The sequence below is a fragment of the Polypterus senegalus genome, chromosome 8 (assembly GCF_016835505.1).
Source record: "Polypterus senegalus isolate Bchr_013 chromosome 8, ASM1683550v1, whole genome shotgun sequence".
Lineage (NCBI taxonomy): Eukaryota > Metazoa > Chordata > Cladistia > Polypteriformes > Polypteridae > Polypterus > Polypterus senegalus.
Genome location: NC_053161.1, coordinates 34,671,055 through 34,688,012, shown reverse-complemented (window position 1 = coordinate 34,688,012; position 16,958 = coordinate 34,671,055). Strand labels below are relative to the sequence as shown.

Genomic DNA, 16,958 nt, shown 5'->3' with positions numbered 1-16,958 from the left:
AGTGGAAAGCTGCAAGGAGGAGAAACACAGATGCAGAGTGAATGCTGAAAAAGTGCAGCAGCTTCAGGGATGCTCCTGTTTGTGTGTTCATCGACAAGCGACCATTTAAACATCCTTTATAGTTTTGAAAATTATGAGAGGAAAATTTTGAGGTCAGGAAGACAGTCAGACCTTTTAAGCAATGCAAAAACTGAATAAGCCCTCTTGGGAATTTCTGTGTTGACCTACTAAAGGTAGAAACAGATGTGTAACAGCTGGTTTAATTGTGATAAAGGTGTCCTTAAAAAGTCCACAGTGAACTGATTTTAGTATGACTGTAGTGTAAATGCAGTTAACAGTATTGACAGCAAATATAGTTAGGTTTAAGACAGTTTTGGCGTTTGTGGGCCAACATGTTTTTACATTTACAGATTTAACAATGCTAATTTAAAATGGAGGTGAAACATAACAAAATGGTATTGATACATGTTAAGTACATATACATTCAGAAGTAGCAAAAAATATTTTTCTCTGAGATTCATCTCTTTATTTCATATCAGCATTTCTTGGCTATACTGCATAAATAGAAGTTCAAATAGTTAAGGAACTATGAAAACAATAAGTTTGAGAGGGAGAGACACTATTCAAAGCAGAAGACCAATCTGCCACAGTACCAACAGAAGTTCTTCTTTAGCTACATTGGCAGAAAGGGCTGTTCTGTAATCCAAATGCCCAGAGTTTGAGTTACACTGCTGTTGTTTCAGGAAGGATGAGCAGCTGAGAGGGGAGCAAAACTCTGAACGAACTCCTGAGCAAAGACAATAGTTCAGTCAGTCATTTTCCAACCCACTATATCCTAACTACAGGGTCATGGGGGTCTGCTGGAGCCAATCCCAGCCAGCACAGGGTGCAAGGCAGGAACAAATCCCAGGCAGGGAACCAGCCCACTGCAGACAATAGTTCATAAACCACTTTTTAAAAAGCTGGCATACTGCTTTTTAGTCTTGTTCTAGTATTTATAGAAAACAGTATATTCAATGAAGACTAATTTATCTCGAGTATAGCACATTAAAATCTGGTGGCTAGACTGAGTAAAACACTGCTCACCTACCCTACCACAGTGCATGAGTATTTTGAGTAGGTTACAAATAACTATTTCATGTTATGCTTATTGGCGCAAACAAAGCTTTTCCTGAGTTAACAGGGCGCCAATACCAGTGTTATGTAGGCATAAAGGGTGGCATTTATTCAACATGGATGTATTCTCTGCTGCAGACATCTGAGTAAGCTCATCAGCCAGATCTAAACGATCAAGAGTTTAATTACTTATTTTATGACTGTGAAAGTTCTCTTCAACTTCTACAATCAATGGAAAGTTAAGTCTCTTACCACTTTTCAGTATAGAATGCAAGATTACAAGAAGAACTTTTTCGTTCATTTCTTATGAATAGCCTGATTAGTCTAATTCAGGGTCACCAGAGTTAAAGATTATCTCAACAGCATCAAGCAAATCCTGGACAAGGACCCAGTCCATCTCATGGCATACACATGCATTCACCCACACATACTCTAATCTAACATTCACATCCTTGAGTTGAGGGAGAAAACCCAAAATACCCAGAGAAATATCAGTGCAGACAAAGGAGAATGTGTAAACTCTATATGGACAGTGATTGGACTCTTAGTTCGGACCTATTGAACCACCAAAATAAGAAACTTAACAGATGTTACACATTACTATTGACTATTAATTAAAAACCTCTAGTTGGTTTTCAACACAGGATGAGCACAATGTGTCCATAGACAATCTAACCACTTGCTGAACTAATCACAATCATATCCTCATCCACCCCTCTAACCCCAAGGCACTTCAGGCTTCATGACTGAAAACTGCTATTACAAAGAGAAAAGATTTGCTACTGAAAGTGGAAAACAGTGATGGCAGGAAGTAAAGGAAATGTTTTTTTTCCTCAATGATCATACAAATGCTTATGTGCATGTTACCTAAATTATTATAGCTCACAGAGCTACTGTATTGGAGATGTGTAGTTCTTAAAAGTTGTGAGCATTTCATTCCCTAAATTTAACACAAAACTCTCTGCTTCTCTGTGTGGGTGGAAACTCACAAAAGAGGGGTTTGGTGCAGCATAAGAATGCCCTTTTTAACAATACTACAAACCTCTCAAATTGACAAACCAAGATGCAGAATGGTGTCAGGATTTCATTAGGTCCCAATCCCTAGCCACTCCATTTGTCTGCAATTTACCATGGGGCCCCTTAGTTCCTGTAACCATTCAATGCTAACAAAATGGCAGTAATGTAATCTGAGTAGCAAAACAAATAAAAGACAGAGTGCCATCTCACTTTAGCATTGTTCCACCAGCCTTTGTGAAAGCCTCTAATCATTTGTTCTTGAGTTTCTGGAATCCTGGTGTTTTTTATTTATTGACCTTTCCTTGCTTTTTTAACCTTTGATTTTGCCCAGCATCTTTAGAAACTTTGCCAGTGTTTATCTGCCTTTTTCTGTGTCACCCTCTTGGCTTTTTCACATATTGCTGTGTTTGAATTTTGTCTTTCAAATAAAGATAGTTGCTTTTTATATGATTGTTGTGGTTCTAAAGTCTTCATCTCTAATGAGAAATTCGCTGTCACACTTGCACTGCTGTCCTCTGCCTTGGTGTAACCTTTTTAAGTATAATGGATGACAATGTGCCAGACAAAATACTAGAGCTCAAAGTCATTGTCAGACTCTTCTTTTACATACTTTTCTTGCCTCATGTGACTAACACCTGATAAATATTGCATGGCAACAGACTCTGATAGGAGGGTCCATGGGTTAAACTGCAAGTAAAAGGGGTGGATAGGAACAGAGCCCAGCCAAATCCTGACAAATGGTAAAATGTTCTGAATAAAAGTTGAAATGCCAGAGTAAAAAATGAAGCAGCATTTCGTCCTTCAGCATCTCTTCTTAGCTCATAAACTACCATCTATGAATCAATTTTGGAACATCTTACTGTACTGTACTGTTCTAATCCTTTGCAGTAGATTTATTATTAGGTTTGGGAAATCTTTGTGTCTTTGAAAATTAATGCACAGGATTATCTCTTAACCCTGGTCTGTATAGTTATTTTGTGATTGTTTCAAAGAAACTGTGCATGTAATTCATACTATGAAGCCAGAAATGAATTTTTAGTGCAATCAAAGAAGTACTCTGCATGTCTGAACGATGAAGATCCCAAGAAAGTGATTTACATTTTACTGTGTCAGCAAATTTTGGCTAGAAGGAGACCATAATTAGGATGTTCATGACTGATGCCTATGATTTTCTTTGTGATATGTTCCTATCATAGCTCATTAATTATATCTCTTAACTACAGACAACAGATGTTTATGAAAATTTACAGTAACCCAAGGGCAAATGCTTCTGAAAATTAATTGTATTATTATTTATTACTTCAGTGACTTTTTATTGTGGATAAAACTGGTTCATTAGTAAAAATACAAGATTGCTACAAATGTGTGTGTCATTACCTTTTCATAATGCCATGTGAAGCATTTAATATTATACATATTATTAAAAATGTGAACTTTAACTGGAACATTATTTTGATCTTTGTAGTTTAACAACTACCACAAGTGTGAAGCAGTTCTAAAGGGATATTTTCTTCTATATTTACATTTACTTGCTTGGCAGACACTTTTATCCAAAGCGATGTACAAAAGTGGTAACATAATCGAGTAACATTAGGCTAGGGCCAGTCTCTTCAGCAAGTGTAGTGGGGCAGGTAATAAAAGTTGATTGACACAAGTGAAAAGATGTAATAAGTAATTAACTTCCAATCATAGATAGATTATCAATCGATAAAACAATTAAACTGAATGTAATAACATATCAACCAACAATATGAAAGTCTAATTTCTAGATGTTTTATTTTGGCAAACATAAACAAAGTATTACCCAGACAAAAATCATAAAATGGTATATTTTAAAGAAGATCTAATATATTTAACTTCAGTACAATAGTATTGAATGCTAAATTGCTATCTGCAATTATTAAATATAAATAAAAATGAAGAGATATACTGTACCTGTATTAAGTGTGAACTTTCAGCACAACTGTAAATGCAAGATGGCTTTGACTCTTAATAAACTGTTTTATTTTTACAATAGATAGAAAAATAGATAGAAATGGAAACAAAACAGAGATTTTAATATTAAAATTATAATCATTAATCAACAGGTCATTCATATGTTTTCAGAAATGTTGTTTGAAATCAATGTTATACAGTATACACTCACCTAAAGGATTATTAGGAACACCATACTAATACGGTGTTTGACCCCCTTTCGCCTTCAGAACTGCCTTAATTCTACGTGGCATTGATTCAACAAGGTGCTGAAAGCATTCTTTAGACATGTTGGCCCATATTGATAGGATAGCATCTTGCAGTTGATGGAGATTTGTGGGATGCACATCCAGGGCACAAAGCTCCCGTTCCACCACATCCCAAAGATGCTCTGTTGGGTTGAGATCTGGTGACTGCAGGGGCCATTTTAGTACAGTGAACTCATTGTCATGTTCAAGAAACCAATTTGAAATGATTCGAGCTTTGTGACATGGTGCATTATCCTGCTGGAAGTAGCCATCAGAGGATGGGTACATGGTGGTCATGAAGGGATGGACATGGTCAGAAACAATGCTCAGGTAGCTCCTGGCATTTAAACGATGCCCAATTGGCACTAAGGGGCCTAAAATGTGCCAAGAAAACATCCCCCACACCATTACACCACCACCACCAGCCTGCACAGTGGTAACAAGACATGATGGATCCATGTTTTCATTCTGTTTACACCAAATTCTGACTCTACCATTTGAATGTCTCAACAGAAATCGAGACTCATCACACCAGGCAACATTTTTCCAATCTTCAACTGTCCAATTTTCGTGAGCTTGTGCAAATTGTAGCCTCTTTCTCCTATTTGTAGTGGAGATGAGTCGTACCCGGTGGGGTCTTCTGCTGTTGTAGCTTATCCGCCTCAAGGTTGTGTGTGTTGTGGCTTCACAAATGCTTTGCTGCATACCTCGGTTGTAACGAGTGGTTATTTCAGTCAAAGTTGCTCTTCTATCAGCTTGAGTCAGTCGGCCCATTCTCCTCTGACCTCTAGCATCAACAAGGCATTTTCGCCACAGGACTGCCGCATACTGGATGTTTTTCCCTTTTCACACCATTCTTTGTAAACCCTAGAAATGGTTGTGCGTGAAAATCCCAGTAGATTGTGAAATACTCAGACCGGCCAATCTGGCACCAACAACCATGCCACGCTCAAAATTGCTTAAATCACCTTTCTTTCCCATTCTGACATTCAGATTGGAGTTCAGGAGATTGTCTTGACCAGGACCACACCCCTAAATGCATTGAAGCAACTGCCATTTGATTGGTTGATTAGATAATTGCATTAATGAGAAATTGAACAGATGTTCCTAATAATCCTTTAGGTGACTGTATATTATGTATATAATATAATTCATTTTTCTCTACTGTATGTGTTTTATTGTGAACTGTAGGCTTGATGAGTTCGACTAGTGTTGTTAAAGTATAAAGTTATTTTTTCCATTACTTTTATTGAGTTTTTAGAACATTTTCCAATAGGTCACAGTGCAATTCAAATTAATAAATTGTACTGTTTAGTATAATGTAGTCCTTATCCCTCATTTTCTAAAAGCCTTGCGTCTCTATTTAATCATCTTCCCTCCCCGATCCAAAACAGAGAGAAAGGAAAAAGGAAAAAAACAGAATAAAAGAGAGTAAAACTAAAAATAAAGACACGGTTTTGCAACTATTAGTGAGGTAGATGGCAAAGACCAGTATTTATAAAGGCAGCCATATATATATTTTTTTAATAGCTGAAGTTCAGCTGTAGAATAAATTGTATCTTTTTTAATATAAAAATAATACATCATGTCTCTTAAGCAGTCTAAAGTGAAGAAAGTGTAGTCATATTTTTCCAAAAATGTAAAATTAGTATGTGCAGTGTAACAAGCGCCACAGTATTGGACCGAGCAGATTAGACTGTCATCAGATGTAACTCTTGAAAGAACTGTGTAAAAAGAGCCACCAGACACATCCTACAGGAGAGCAGCAATATTAGCTTAATAAAGCTTCTGAGGATTTGTTTCCCATAAAAAAACAATCAGGCATGACACACGTGTGCTTTGTGTTTTAAAATTTTTCCACCCCACTGATATTTCAAAAATGTGTAATATTTAAAAACATTTTCTAATACCCAAAATAGTTATTGTTTTTTTTTCCTCAAGTTTTTAACACTAGAATTACCAAAGCCTAGGAAAAAACTCATAAACCCAGCCATCCTTAAATCCCTTTGCACGTCTCTGTCAGCGTCTTTTGTCTTGTAAATGTGTCGATAAGCACAAGCAGCAAGCAGCCTGCTATACCATCCCCCTCACCGCTGCAGGAAGGGCAAGAAGTTCTCTCAGTTCAATCTTTGATTATCTGGGATTGAGCTAGCTAGAGTTGTATAGGGTAAACAATTTCATGTGTGTTATGTGTGTACAACAATCTATGTAAACACATCGTTAAAACAGAAACATTTTTCATGTTTTAGTAATAAATGACAAAATGTAGACATGAACTGTATAATCTGTGAAGGCTGATGTCCAAATATCAAATAAACACTTTTACAAAAGGTACAAGGGAAGTACGACAGCTCCCGTGTTGCAGCGGTAAGAACTGCTGACTTATAATCCAGAGGTTGCAAGTTCGAAACCAGCTTCCTCTTAAATTTATCGTTTTGAGTAGTGAGCTGCTCTTATTGTTAATATTATACAATAAAAACATACATTTGATTTATGTCTGTAACAGCCAGTTAAAAAAGAATAACTATTTTGTGTATGTTGTTTTTTTTTTCTCAGAATCCCGTTGTATCCTACTTCCAGTGGTTTTACACCACCTCAACATGCACCTACAAGAACAAAAAGACCTGGTTATGTGTGCACGGATACTGAGCAGCATGTTTTCCCTCATTAAAAAAGACAGTACAGTAAGTATTTAAAACTTGGTCCAGTTGGTGATGTGCGCATATATTGATTCATAATGAATACATCAATTTGCTTTATTCACTTTACTATTTTCAAAGTTACTGAGAGTCAAGGTACATCCTGAAAGGATTGGGTATAGAGTGGTGTCAGTACTGGGTGTAGAGTCCTGAACATCACAAGGCCCATTCACAATCACATAGGATCAATTTAGCAATTCTATTTGACTTCTGTGAACTATGGCCAGAAAACAGAATACTAGGAAAGCCAATAGTTTATCAGCATAGCTACCTATGTAACTCTTAATTAAAGTGTTGTTTCCTTAAGTAAGTAAGTTAGGGTTAGGGTTAGTAAGTTTTCACATAATATATGAAGTAATTCTCTATCTTACTCTGTGAAGACTATCTTGTTTAGTTTCATTGTGCTGGTCCAAGTGTTGTGTCCTGAAGTTATATATTTTTTCATGAGTGAAAAGTAACCTTTAAAGAGATATATTTAGATATCTTTTAATTTTAATGTGTAGCTGTGCCTCAGGTAAATAGTGCATGAAAACTACTAAAAAAGATTGGTCAGCTGGCATTTAAAAATTCTATTAGCTTTAAGTAATTTCTCAGCAATAGCATTATTTTACTGCCTGAGGGTCCTAGTCAAGAACAATTGCAGTTTCCTGCTACAGCATATGGCTTGGTACAGTATATGTGCAACATTCACTGTGTGGATGATAACCAGATACCAGCCATTGTACTGTTCACATCTGGTATGGGTGGGTTGCAGTCGAATAACGTGGGCCATCATTGGGTGATGTTTTGATTTGATTAAATTCCTCAATTTGCTTATTCTGGCTACTGCACAGAAAAAGAGAGAAATGGTACCTTGAGGAAGCAACCATTAAATGTTAATCTCAGTGTAAAATACTTAAACTGACAAACGGCCAACTATCCAGGTGTGAAATTACCAACTATCATAGGTGCAGAAACTGGGCTTGACAAAATGTTGAGACATAGAGAGATGACTTCCCAAACAAAACAGCATTGTGCATGTTTCACTTTTATCGATTTTTTCAAATTCTTAATTTGAAGACATTACCATGAAATGCATGCCGTGTACTCTTTTAAGTTTACATAAGAAACAAGAAAGGCTGACAGCTGCTGGGCGAAGCCAGTTAATAAAAAGCATGACAGCTCAGTTTGCAATATTGCTTACTTCACAATTTTACATAATCTAGTTGTTCCAAATCTATTACTACTGTCAATGTTAATTTGTACAAGAAACGCCAATTATTATTCAGCTATTTGCAGAATCCCTTGTTCCAGCAGGTTTTTGATTTTTTTTTTTTATTTCTGTCCTGTTTTATATAGGAAACATCAGTCACAGAAGAAATAGATATGATTGTTGAGAGTCTGTTAGGAATCTTATTACGGACCATACTGGAAATTACCAACAGGCCGCAACCAGCTGGAACAGCACTGCGTTTGCAGTTTCAGGATGTCACAGTATGAAGCTTTAATATGCCTACCTGAATGCCAATCTTTAATATAATACTACATGTTTTTCTTGAACAGCGATGGGAAATGAATGTTTTAAAGGTGCATTTTCAAGCCAAGGCAAAAAAAAGAAAAACTCAGTATTAGTGAATTCCTAATAGAGATTAGATAGGATAAGATAGAAGAAACACAGCTGAGTTGTGAAAATTGTTGAGATAATTTATTTATTACCTGTTTATTTTAACAGTTTGATCTCATTTCAAAATAAAGTGAGTACAAGTGGGGTTTTTTTTATTTTTTTTTTACTTATATGGTTGTAGTTTGAGTACACTCAATACAGGAAAAGATCAGTCATTCACTGCCCGCTTACGGAATAAAAAAAAAGAAAATATAACATTTACCACTGCCTCCTTTTCCTCAATATACATAAAATAAAGAACAAGTATGATATCTCTCCTTCAAAATTTATAAAGTAAGTGAAGATACAGTGTGTGAGGGTAATTAAAGCTGACTGTCCATCCATAGCTGACTGGCTATTTTTCTAGTACAAAATCAAAGGAGGCTAGACAGTAGCATGCTAACACACGTACATACACACACATACCTACTCAGTCAAACCAACTCAATTTACCACAGCCTTTTTCCTCTGAAGAGACAAGGGACATGTTCAGATTCCAGACAGACAATGACCAGGCATAGGATTTGATCCCAATTTCGTGCCGGCAGCAGCTACTGCCACTTCACCAATGTGCCCCTCTTCAAAAATCAAGTATACAAAACATTACAAGGTGTTTAATAGAAATTAATGTAAGTCTTAAATACATTTTGATAAAGCTCCTAATGTTAACTCAAAACTAAGTTTGACCTCGTAATCAACTCATTATTTCAATAAAAAAAGTTTCAATAAAAACCTTCTTCATAGTTATTTGTTAGAGCAGATAGGATCCTTCTAGCTGATACTGCTTCTTTTCTCACAATATAGTTATTCAAAATGTGACACTTTTTAATTATTGATTTCATGCATTCATTGAAGATTATTTTATTTTTAATCCTGCTTTGTTGAACATGTCTTCCAAACCGCCAAATGCTTCAAATTTCATTCATCATTATTTATGATTTGCAATGGTTTGCGTAAATAATGAATGTCTTTTTTCTTGCATCTAATTAGGGTGAATTTGTAGCCTGTCTCCTGGCTCTACTCAGACAAATGACAGACAAGCATTACCAACAGCTCTTGGAAAGCTTTAGCAACAAAGACGACCTAAGGGTGAGTTTACGAGTCCTAGTCACAAATCTAGGGCTAAGTGTGGTTTGCATTCTGCACAGATAACGAGAGCTTATGAAAATAACAAAATAATATTTTGATATGATTCCCATTACAGTAGTCAGTAAAGAATGTGCAGTATCCAAAATTTATATGGACAATATTGAAAATCATATATTCAAAAATTGCATTTAGTTTTACATAGTAAAAAAGTGTGTTGGCTTGACTAAAAAAATGAATGGCTGTACACTTCCTGACAGAAAGAAGTCAGATTCTAAAAAGTACAAGAAAACCTGGTCATTACTGTAAGCTCTGACAATGAAGTTATCTTCTAAGATGTTTTTGTTGATTTTGTGTGCTGCACTATGTATGTCTTACTTTTACCAGCATCAACTAATACTTATTAGGAATGTAATTCTAATAACAAAAGCAAATAATTAGAAAAAGGAGTATTTTCATAAAGTAGCAATAAAGGTAAGTGAAAGAAAAATCTCAAGCAACACAACAAATACAAAAGTAAAGCTCAGTAACATAATAAGGAGTTACAGAAAATGCTTTGCATCAGCAGTCAAGCCAGAAACAACAGTCAGCCATGCTGTGTTTTTGTAATCAGCTACAGAAAGCTTAGTAAATAAAACAAGCCTGACATCTTCATCCAGATTTAGACCAGATCTAGAAAGCAGGTTTCTGTTTAGCATCACTCACAGTCATGTTAGCTGCATGCTTGTTTGTTTCTACAGAAGCCTTTCACTCTTAAGGACCTTTTTAAATAGTGGCAAATTACTTAAAACTGTTATATGCACATAATAAGTCTAGATATATTACGAAGTTATGATTTTGAGGTAGTAAGAGTCATAAAAAACTGTCGGAGCTCAATGTGAATTTTGTGAGCCAAAGGAATAAAGCAGTGTGCTGTCTTCTCATCTTGTACTAATTAGCATGAAAATTTTTTAAAAATATACAAAATGGGAAATGTTTTGGCTGGTAGTTTTTTTTTCCTCCAGCCTGACTGTTACTGACTTGAATTTGAAAAGCATTCCTCTGTTGAATTTAAAACAGCACATTCCATCTTCCTCATGCTTAAAAGCTGAGGGTCAATGACACAAACCCTTCAGATCCTTTGCTTATGATACTGAACATCCTGGACATTTGTCTTTGGCACATGTATTCCAGGTATTATCAGTGTTAGATGCTATTAAAATTATGTACATTCCCATTAGTCATTAAGTAACACTAATCTAGCCAAAGTTAATATATTTGCAAAGAAATAGTTGTCATACACTATAGTGGCATTCTACTGTGGAAAATTGTAATCAAGGGTTCAGGACTCTGCTGCTGTATAGTTCTGTCTCTTTGATTATTGAGAGCTCTGTATTTTATATCAGCTCATTGCTTGTGTCTTTTTTTCAGTTGCTATTTAGTCGTAGTAGCAGACTGCATGTAACACATTTATTTGTAGTTGTAATACAAGGTTCAAGATGTTTATACTACATATGCATGGTTTTAGCTATTGCTTTATGCAAGCATTATGCCTTGTTTATTATTCATGCTTTGAGGATTTTAGGCATTGAACATCCTGAATCATACCAGTGAGTGTAGGACAGCCTGCACTACTCTGAAGAAAGTATTGACATGCTTCTGAATATCTGCATTACTGTATATCCTATGTTAATTTTTTTTTGCATTGTAATTAAATACGGGAGAGTTTAACAAGACACTAAGCCCAGTGCTTTTTCTGGTGCTTCATTTGTTTAACGTCTACCATGAAAGAGTCCAGACAATTTTTTTTTTCCTTCCTAAAATTGAAATCTTGCAAAAACATTAGTGTTTATTACCGAAAAGGACAATACAGTATTAGTTTCAGTTGAAAGTGAAACTGAGCCCCTTTGCAATGATATCCTTCACTGTTAAATTTCACTATTTCAAATGTAAGAAGGACTGCACACTGGGTACGAATTTGCAATATGATTTTGTCAAATAAAATGCAGACTGCCGAGCCAGAAGCAGACAGTGCTCCCCTGCTGTAGATATTGATTATTTTTATTTAAATTGTGACAGAATACATGGCAAGTGGGATTATTTGAGATGTTTTCTTAATAATGCAAAAAGTCCAGACTAGAGATGTAACTCTTAAAGCTCTTGCAAGACTCGTATAGAACAGAAAATCCAACATATGACAAATTTAGCAATTATTTTTTATTTAAAGCTACTGTGTGTACTATAAACAGCTAGAACACCTCTAGCACTTTGTAGACTCCATAATGTGCTGGTATTTCTCTAGCGAAGGAATCACTACATTTTTCAGAACAAGGAAAGCAATAACATTGGCAGAATCTGGCAAAGCTGCACTTGCATTTGCCCTCTCTTGTGTTATACCAAATAGAAAAAATAAAAAGCTAAAATGCTATGTATAGACCATGAAGCTGCAACACTGCCACTGTATTTCTCTCATCAGCAAGTAAATCCTTAAAATCAGATTGTCATTAGTGTCTATGCGTGTTGTCAAGCCAGAAGGCACTGATGTTTTCTGCTTGGTTTTTTTGACTTTCCCCATAGATATAGTATTAGGGTGTTGTACCATGTTAGCCATTACAAATGTAGTGAGAAGGTCAAGCAAAATGACATCTTTTATTGGCTAACTAAAAAGGTTACAATATGCGTACAGTACTTTACACGTGCTAATCATGTTGGTTAAAGTGTACATACTGTTCTATGCTTGCGCTAATATTATAATATGCAGTTAAAAAGAACACTATTGATCGATTAACATGTTTTTAAAAAAACATCAATTGGGATAAAATAGTTTGTTTGATAATAACAACATTCTCAAATCCATTTAATCCAGTTCAACATCACAGTGTGGTGATGGGTCCAAGACAAGAAATAGTCCTGGGTAGGACACTGTCCATCTCAGGGCTCACTTCCTGTCCACTCACACAAAAGGCAAGTTAAAATTGTTGGTTAACCTAATCAGCATGTCTTTGGGGATGTGGACAGAACACTGGGATAGAGGAAACTCACACAAACATGGTGTGAATGTTCAAACTCCATGTAGACAATATCCTGTCACAGGATTTCACCCTATGATATTAGTAATGATTTTTTTTTTCTACCTAGAATATACTGTACCAAGCTGTTAACAACATATGAACATTTTAAGTTTTTGTTTGTATAGTTTTATAATATTTGAAATAATATATGTAAGAACATTTAAGAGCTTGCCAATTTTTTCACCAACATTATTGTTTATGGATTGATCATTATTTAATGGTTGCAGGAATTATATCTTGGAGATAGAATATTTATTGTTTGCATATATAAACTGGAACTATATTATAACCAAATTTTTATTCTTCATGCAAGATTGATGCTTGGCTGTGCAGTAGACATTTAAGTAGCCTAGCTAGTTGAAGTATGAAGAATTATACTATAATCTGATTGGTTAGCTTCACTGTTATCCATGACAATGGTACTACCACACTACTGTAGCAGACTTGCATGCTGAAAACTGTCTCACGGATGTTCACCTTAAGGCCATGACACATTGCATGCCTTTTCTGTGTTTTTTTTTTTTTTTGTCACAGACTTCTTTTGCATAGTCTTGGTTTTGGGCAGTTATGGCTTACTCTCATGACCATTAGTTGTGTCATGTGACATACCCAGTCAAACCACCCTGTGAATGACTCCTACAGGATTATGTGTTAAGTTGTAGAGGCAGGCTGTGTATGCATAAGAGCTGACAAACAATAAGAGCTTAGATGGAAGTGCAATGCATTTAATGCAGGAATATGGAATAAGGAAAACAGGTGTTTCAGATCTTGCAGAGGAGAGACTCTTCTGTCAGATTTCTTGTTTTTAACCCACCACAAAAAAGTGGTGAAAAACGTAAAAACTAAGGCTAAGAGTGAAGCTGTGCTTGCCCTTCCTGTGAACCTTGTGCAGACACCAAATCCTTTAGGTAAAATATTATTGGCTATCAGAAAAAGGACAAGCATATGCAATTTGACATTCTCAGCAATCTCTCCATGTGTAAGTTAACATACTTAGGCAACAAATCAGCAATAGTAGTCATCAAGTTTGATTATTATTATTTTGTAGAGGTTGCCTTTTGTATTTCCAATGTAAAACTTTATTTTCAGTTCTGAATGATTTATTTTTGCTATTGCAGGAAAAAGGTTATTTTTAAATTTACGTTCCTACTTTTCACTATGGGCGGAACAGTGGCGCAGTGCTAGCGCTGCTGCCTCGCAGTAAGGAGACTCTGGTTCGCTTCGGGTCCTCCCTGCTTGGAGTTTACATGTTCTCCCCGTGTCTGCATGGGTTTCCTCCTGGTGCTCCGGTTTCCTCCCACAGTCCAAAGACATGCAGGTTAGGTGCATTAGTGATTCTAAATTGTCCCTAGTGTGTGCTTGGTGTGTGTGCCCTGCGGTGGGCTGGCGCCCAGCCCCGGGGTTTGCTCCTAGACATTTAAACTTAAAAGGATATTTAAAATTACTTCCTCATTAAATAGTGAAAAGTCATTTAGTCAATCAGTCATTCTCCAACCCGCTATATGCTAACACAGGGTCACGGGGGTCTGCTGGAGCCAATCCCAGCCAGCAAAGGGTGGAAGGCAGGAAACAAATCCCGGGCAGGGCGCCAGCCCACCGCAGGGCGCACACACACACACACACACCCAAATTCCTGCTTGTATGATGAAAAGGCTACCACCTTCAGCCTTGCTGTTATATTGGGGTTTAGTTTGTGCAAGATAATTAGTTTGAAAATGAGTGGATAAATGTTTGTCCATTCAGGTTTACTGGACAGTCAACAAGTAAGTGTCTATGGACATAGTTTTGCCTCAAATTCATTCATTGTCTTCCATATGTGTATATACGTGTATATATATATATATATATATATATATATATATATATATATATATATATATATATATATATGTGTGTGTATATATATATATATGTTGTGTATATATATATGTACATGTGTATTTATATATATATATATATATATATGTTGTGTATATATATGTATATGTGTGTATATATGTATTTTTATTTATAGAGAGAGAATAAAAATAGAGACTGCATTGTAAAACAATTTCTGGAAAATAATCTCTTTTTATGATGAATGAGCATCTCTGTTTATTGAGGAGCCAGCAGCTCCTCAGCCAGTTATGTAATTTGACCACCAAAAAGACACACAATTATGGACTGCTATAAAAGAAACATGTCACTGCAACAGAATTGAGTTTGGAGGTCACAAAGCAGAAAGCTCAATTTGAAATGCATGCTGTGCTACTTGTGCCAAAGTAACCTCATTTCTCTTTTCTTTTATTTCCGTCCTTTTGGCAGACCCACAAAGGTTATTGCTCAGACCCTCTACAAGTTGCACAAAAATAAACTAACTTTGAAATTTTTAACACATCTGTATATTATGTATAGTCAATGTGCATTTCAGCATTATAGTAAATTAAATTTTTTCATTTTAGGATTTTCTGCTACAGATTTTTACAGTGTTCAGAATTCTCATAAGGCAAGAAATGTTTCCTAAAGACTGGACAGTCATGCGTCTGGTTACTAACAAGTAAGTGTCTATGGACATAGTTTTGCCTCAAATTCGTTCATTAAATTTTATGTTTGCAAATAGCATTCTTAATATTGTTCACTGTTATAAAATGCGTATATGTGGTGCATACCGAATGTTTAAAAAGGACAAGTTCACCTTTAAATTTGTGCAATACATGCAATTCTGTAGTGTTTTTGTGTATGTTTTTTTTTCTATTTTTTTGTATGTATGTATGTGTTTCTTCATTTTAATACTCACTGGTGTACGAAGGTTTGTTTATTCTCCTGTAGATGCTGATCACTTAGCCAGATGTCAAAGATATCCCACGCAGTGGGCATGCATTATTCATTACAGGCCTATTGTATAATGCTTTTTTCCTGTTTAACAGTTATGATATTTGGTCCAAAGACCAAAGAACTTCAGTATTATTCACTTAATCACAGCAACTACAGTTCTGTGTGACATAGGTGTGATTTTCTTTTTTGAATCGACAACTAACTCACTTACTAAAGATACTGTTAATAATTCCATGCATTACTTTAATTTTCCAATCCCAACCTTTTCTATGATTTGGTCTTTTTAATACATATAAATGATCTGGATAAAAATATAAAAAACTTGCTGGTATGCTGATAATGTTTGCACATTCTGTGAACGACTAGGTGAAATGACAGACAATGTAAAATTTGCTGAATCATTACAGAAAGAAACCATTAACAAACAATTACGTTTCACCACTTTTGTGACAGATGACTTTTAAAGTAACTTATTGTAAAGTATTACACACAAGAAGTAAACATGTCATATTAGAATACACAATGGGAGACCTGAAATTTGAAAGTAGACTTTGTGAGAATGGCCTGAGAGTTGTAATGGACTCATCCCTCTCTGCATCTAGAGAGTACACAGAAGCAATCAAGAACACTAATAGGGTGTCTGGTTATATGTCACAGTGTATGGAGGCCAAGTCAAGGGAGGTTATGCTTAAATTATATAGCGCACTAGTAAGGCCTCATCAAGAGTACTGTGGAAATGGTTTCTTCACTATTTTACACATAAGATGCATGACTGTTATGTTATATGTCTGTAGTAAGTCCAGAGAAGAGCAGCTATGCAGGTTCAAGGAATATAGAGTTTAAGCGTAAAACAGACATTAAGAGGTGACATGACTGAAGTTTTTAAAATAATAAAGGGTATTAATACTGTAGATCCCAGCCAATAGTTTACAAAGGATTCTTGAACAACATTATGAGGACACAGTTAGAAACTTGTTAAGAGCAAAATTATCCCAAACATTGGACATTTTTTTCTTCATTAACAACATACTGAATGAATTATCAAATAGTATGGCAAAGAGTTGGACTTTAGTGACTGTTTTATCTTGGTAGAGTAATATATATATTGCTCTACTTTCCCCTATTGTATTATTAATATGTAGCCTTAGAATGCCTAATCTCACAGACTTACCACTGTTTAGATAGATAGATAGATAGATAGATAGATAGATACTTTATTAATCCCAAGGGGAAATTCACATAATCCAGCAGCAGTATACTGATACAAAGAAACAATATTAAATTAAATAGTAATAAAAATGAAAAGAATTAA

The 16,958-nt window shown here is 35.5% G+C and overlaps 1 protein-coding gene across 3 annotated transcripts in view; it reads left to right on the top strand.

The window, feature by feature from the left end:
* Positions 1-16,958, top strand: part of dock4b (dedicator of cytokinesis 4b) — a 432,150-nt gene that overhangs the window by 310,890 nt on the left and 104,302 nt on the right. For all 3 annotated transcript variants that reach the window (XM_039760946.1, XM_039760945.1, XM_039760944.1), the window contains exons 24-27: positions 6,912-7,039; positions 8,393-8,527; positions 9,687-9,785; positions 15,274-15,368. In XM_039760946.1, coding sequence (XP_039616880.1) covers positions 6,912-7,039; positions 8,393-8,527; positions 9,687-9,785; positions 15,274-15,368 — 457 coding nt within the window. The remainder of the gene's footprint in view (positions 1-6,911; positions 7,040-8,392; positions 8,528-9,686; positions 9,786-15,273; positions 15,369-16,958) is intronic.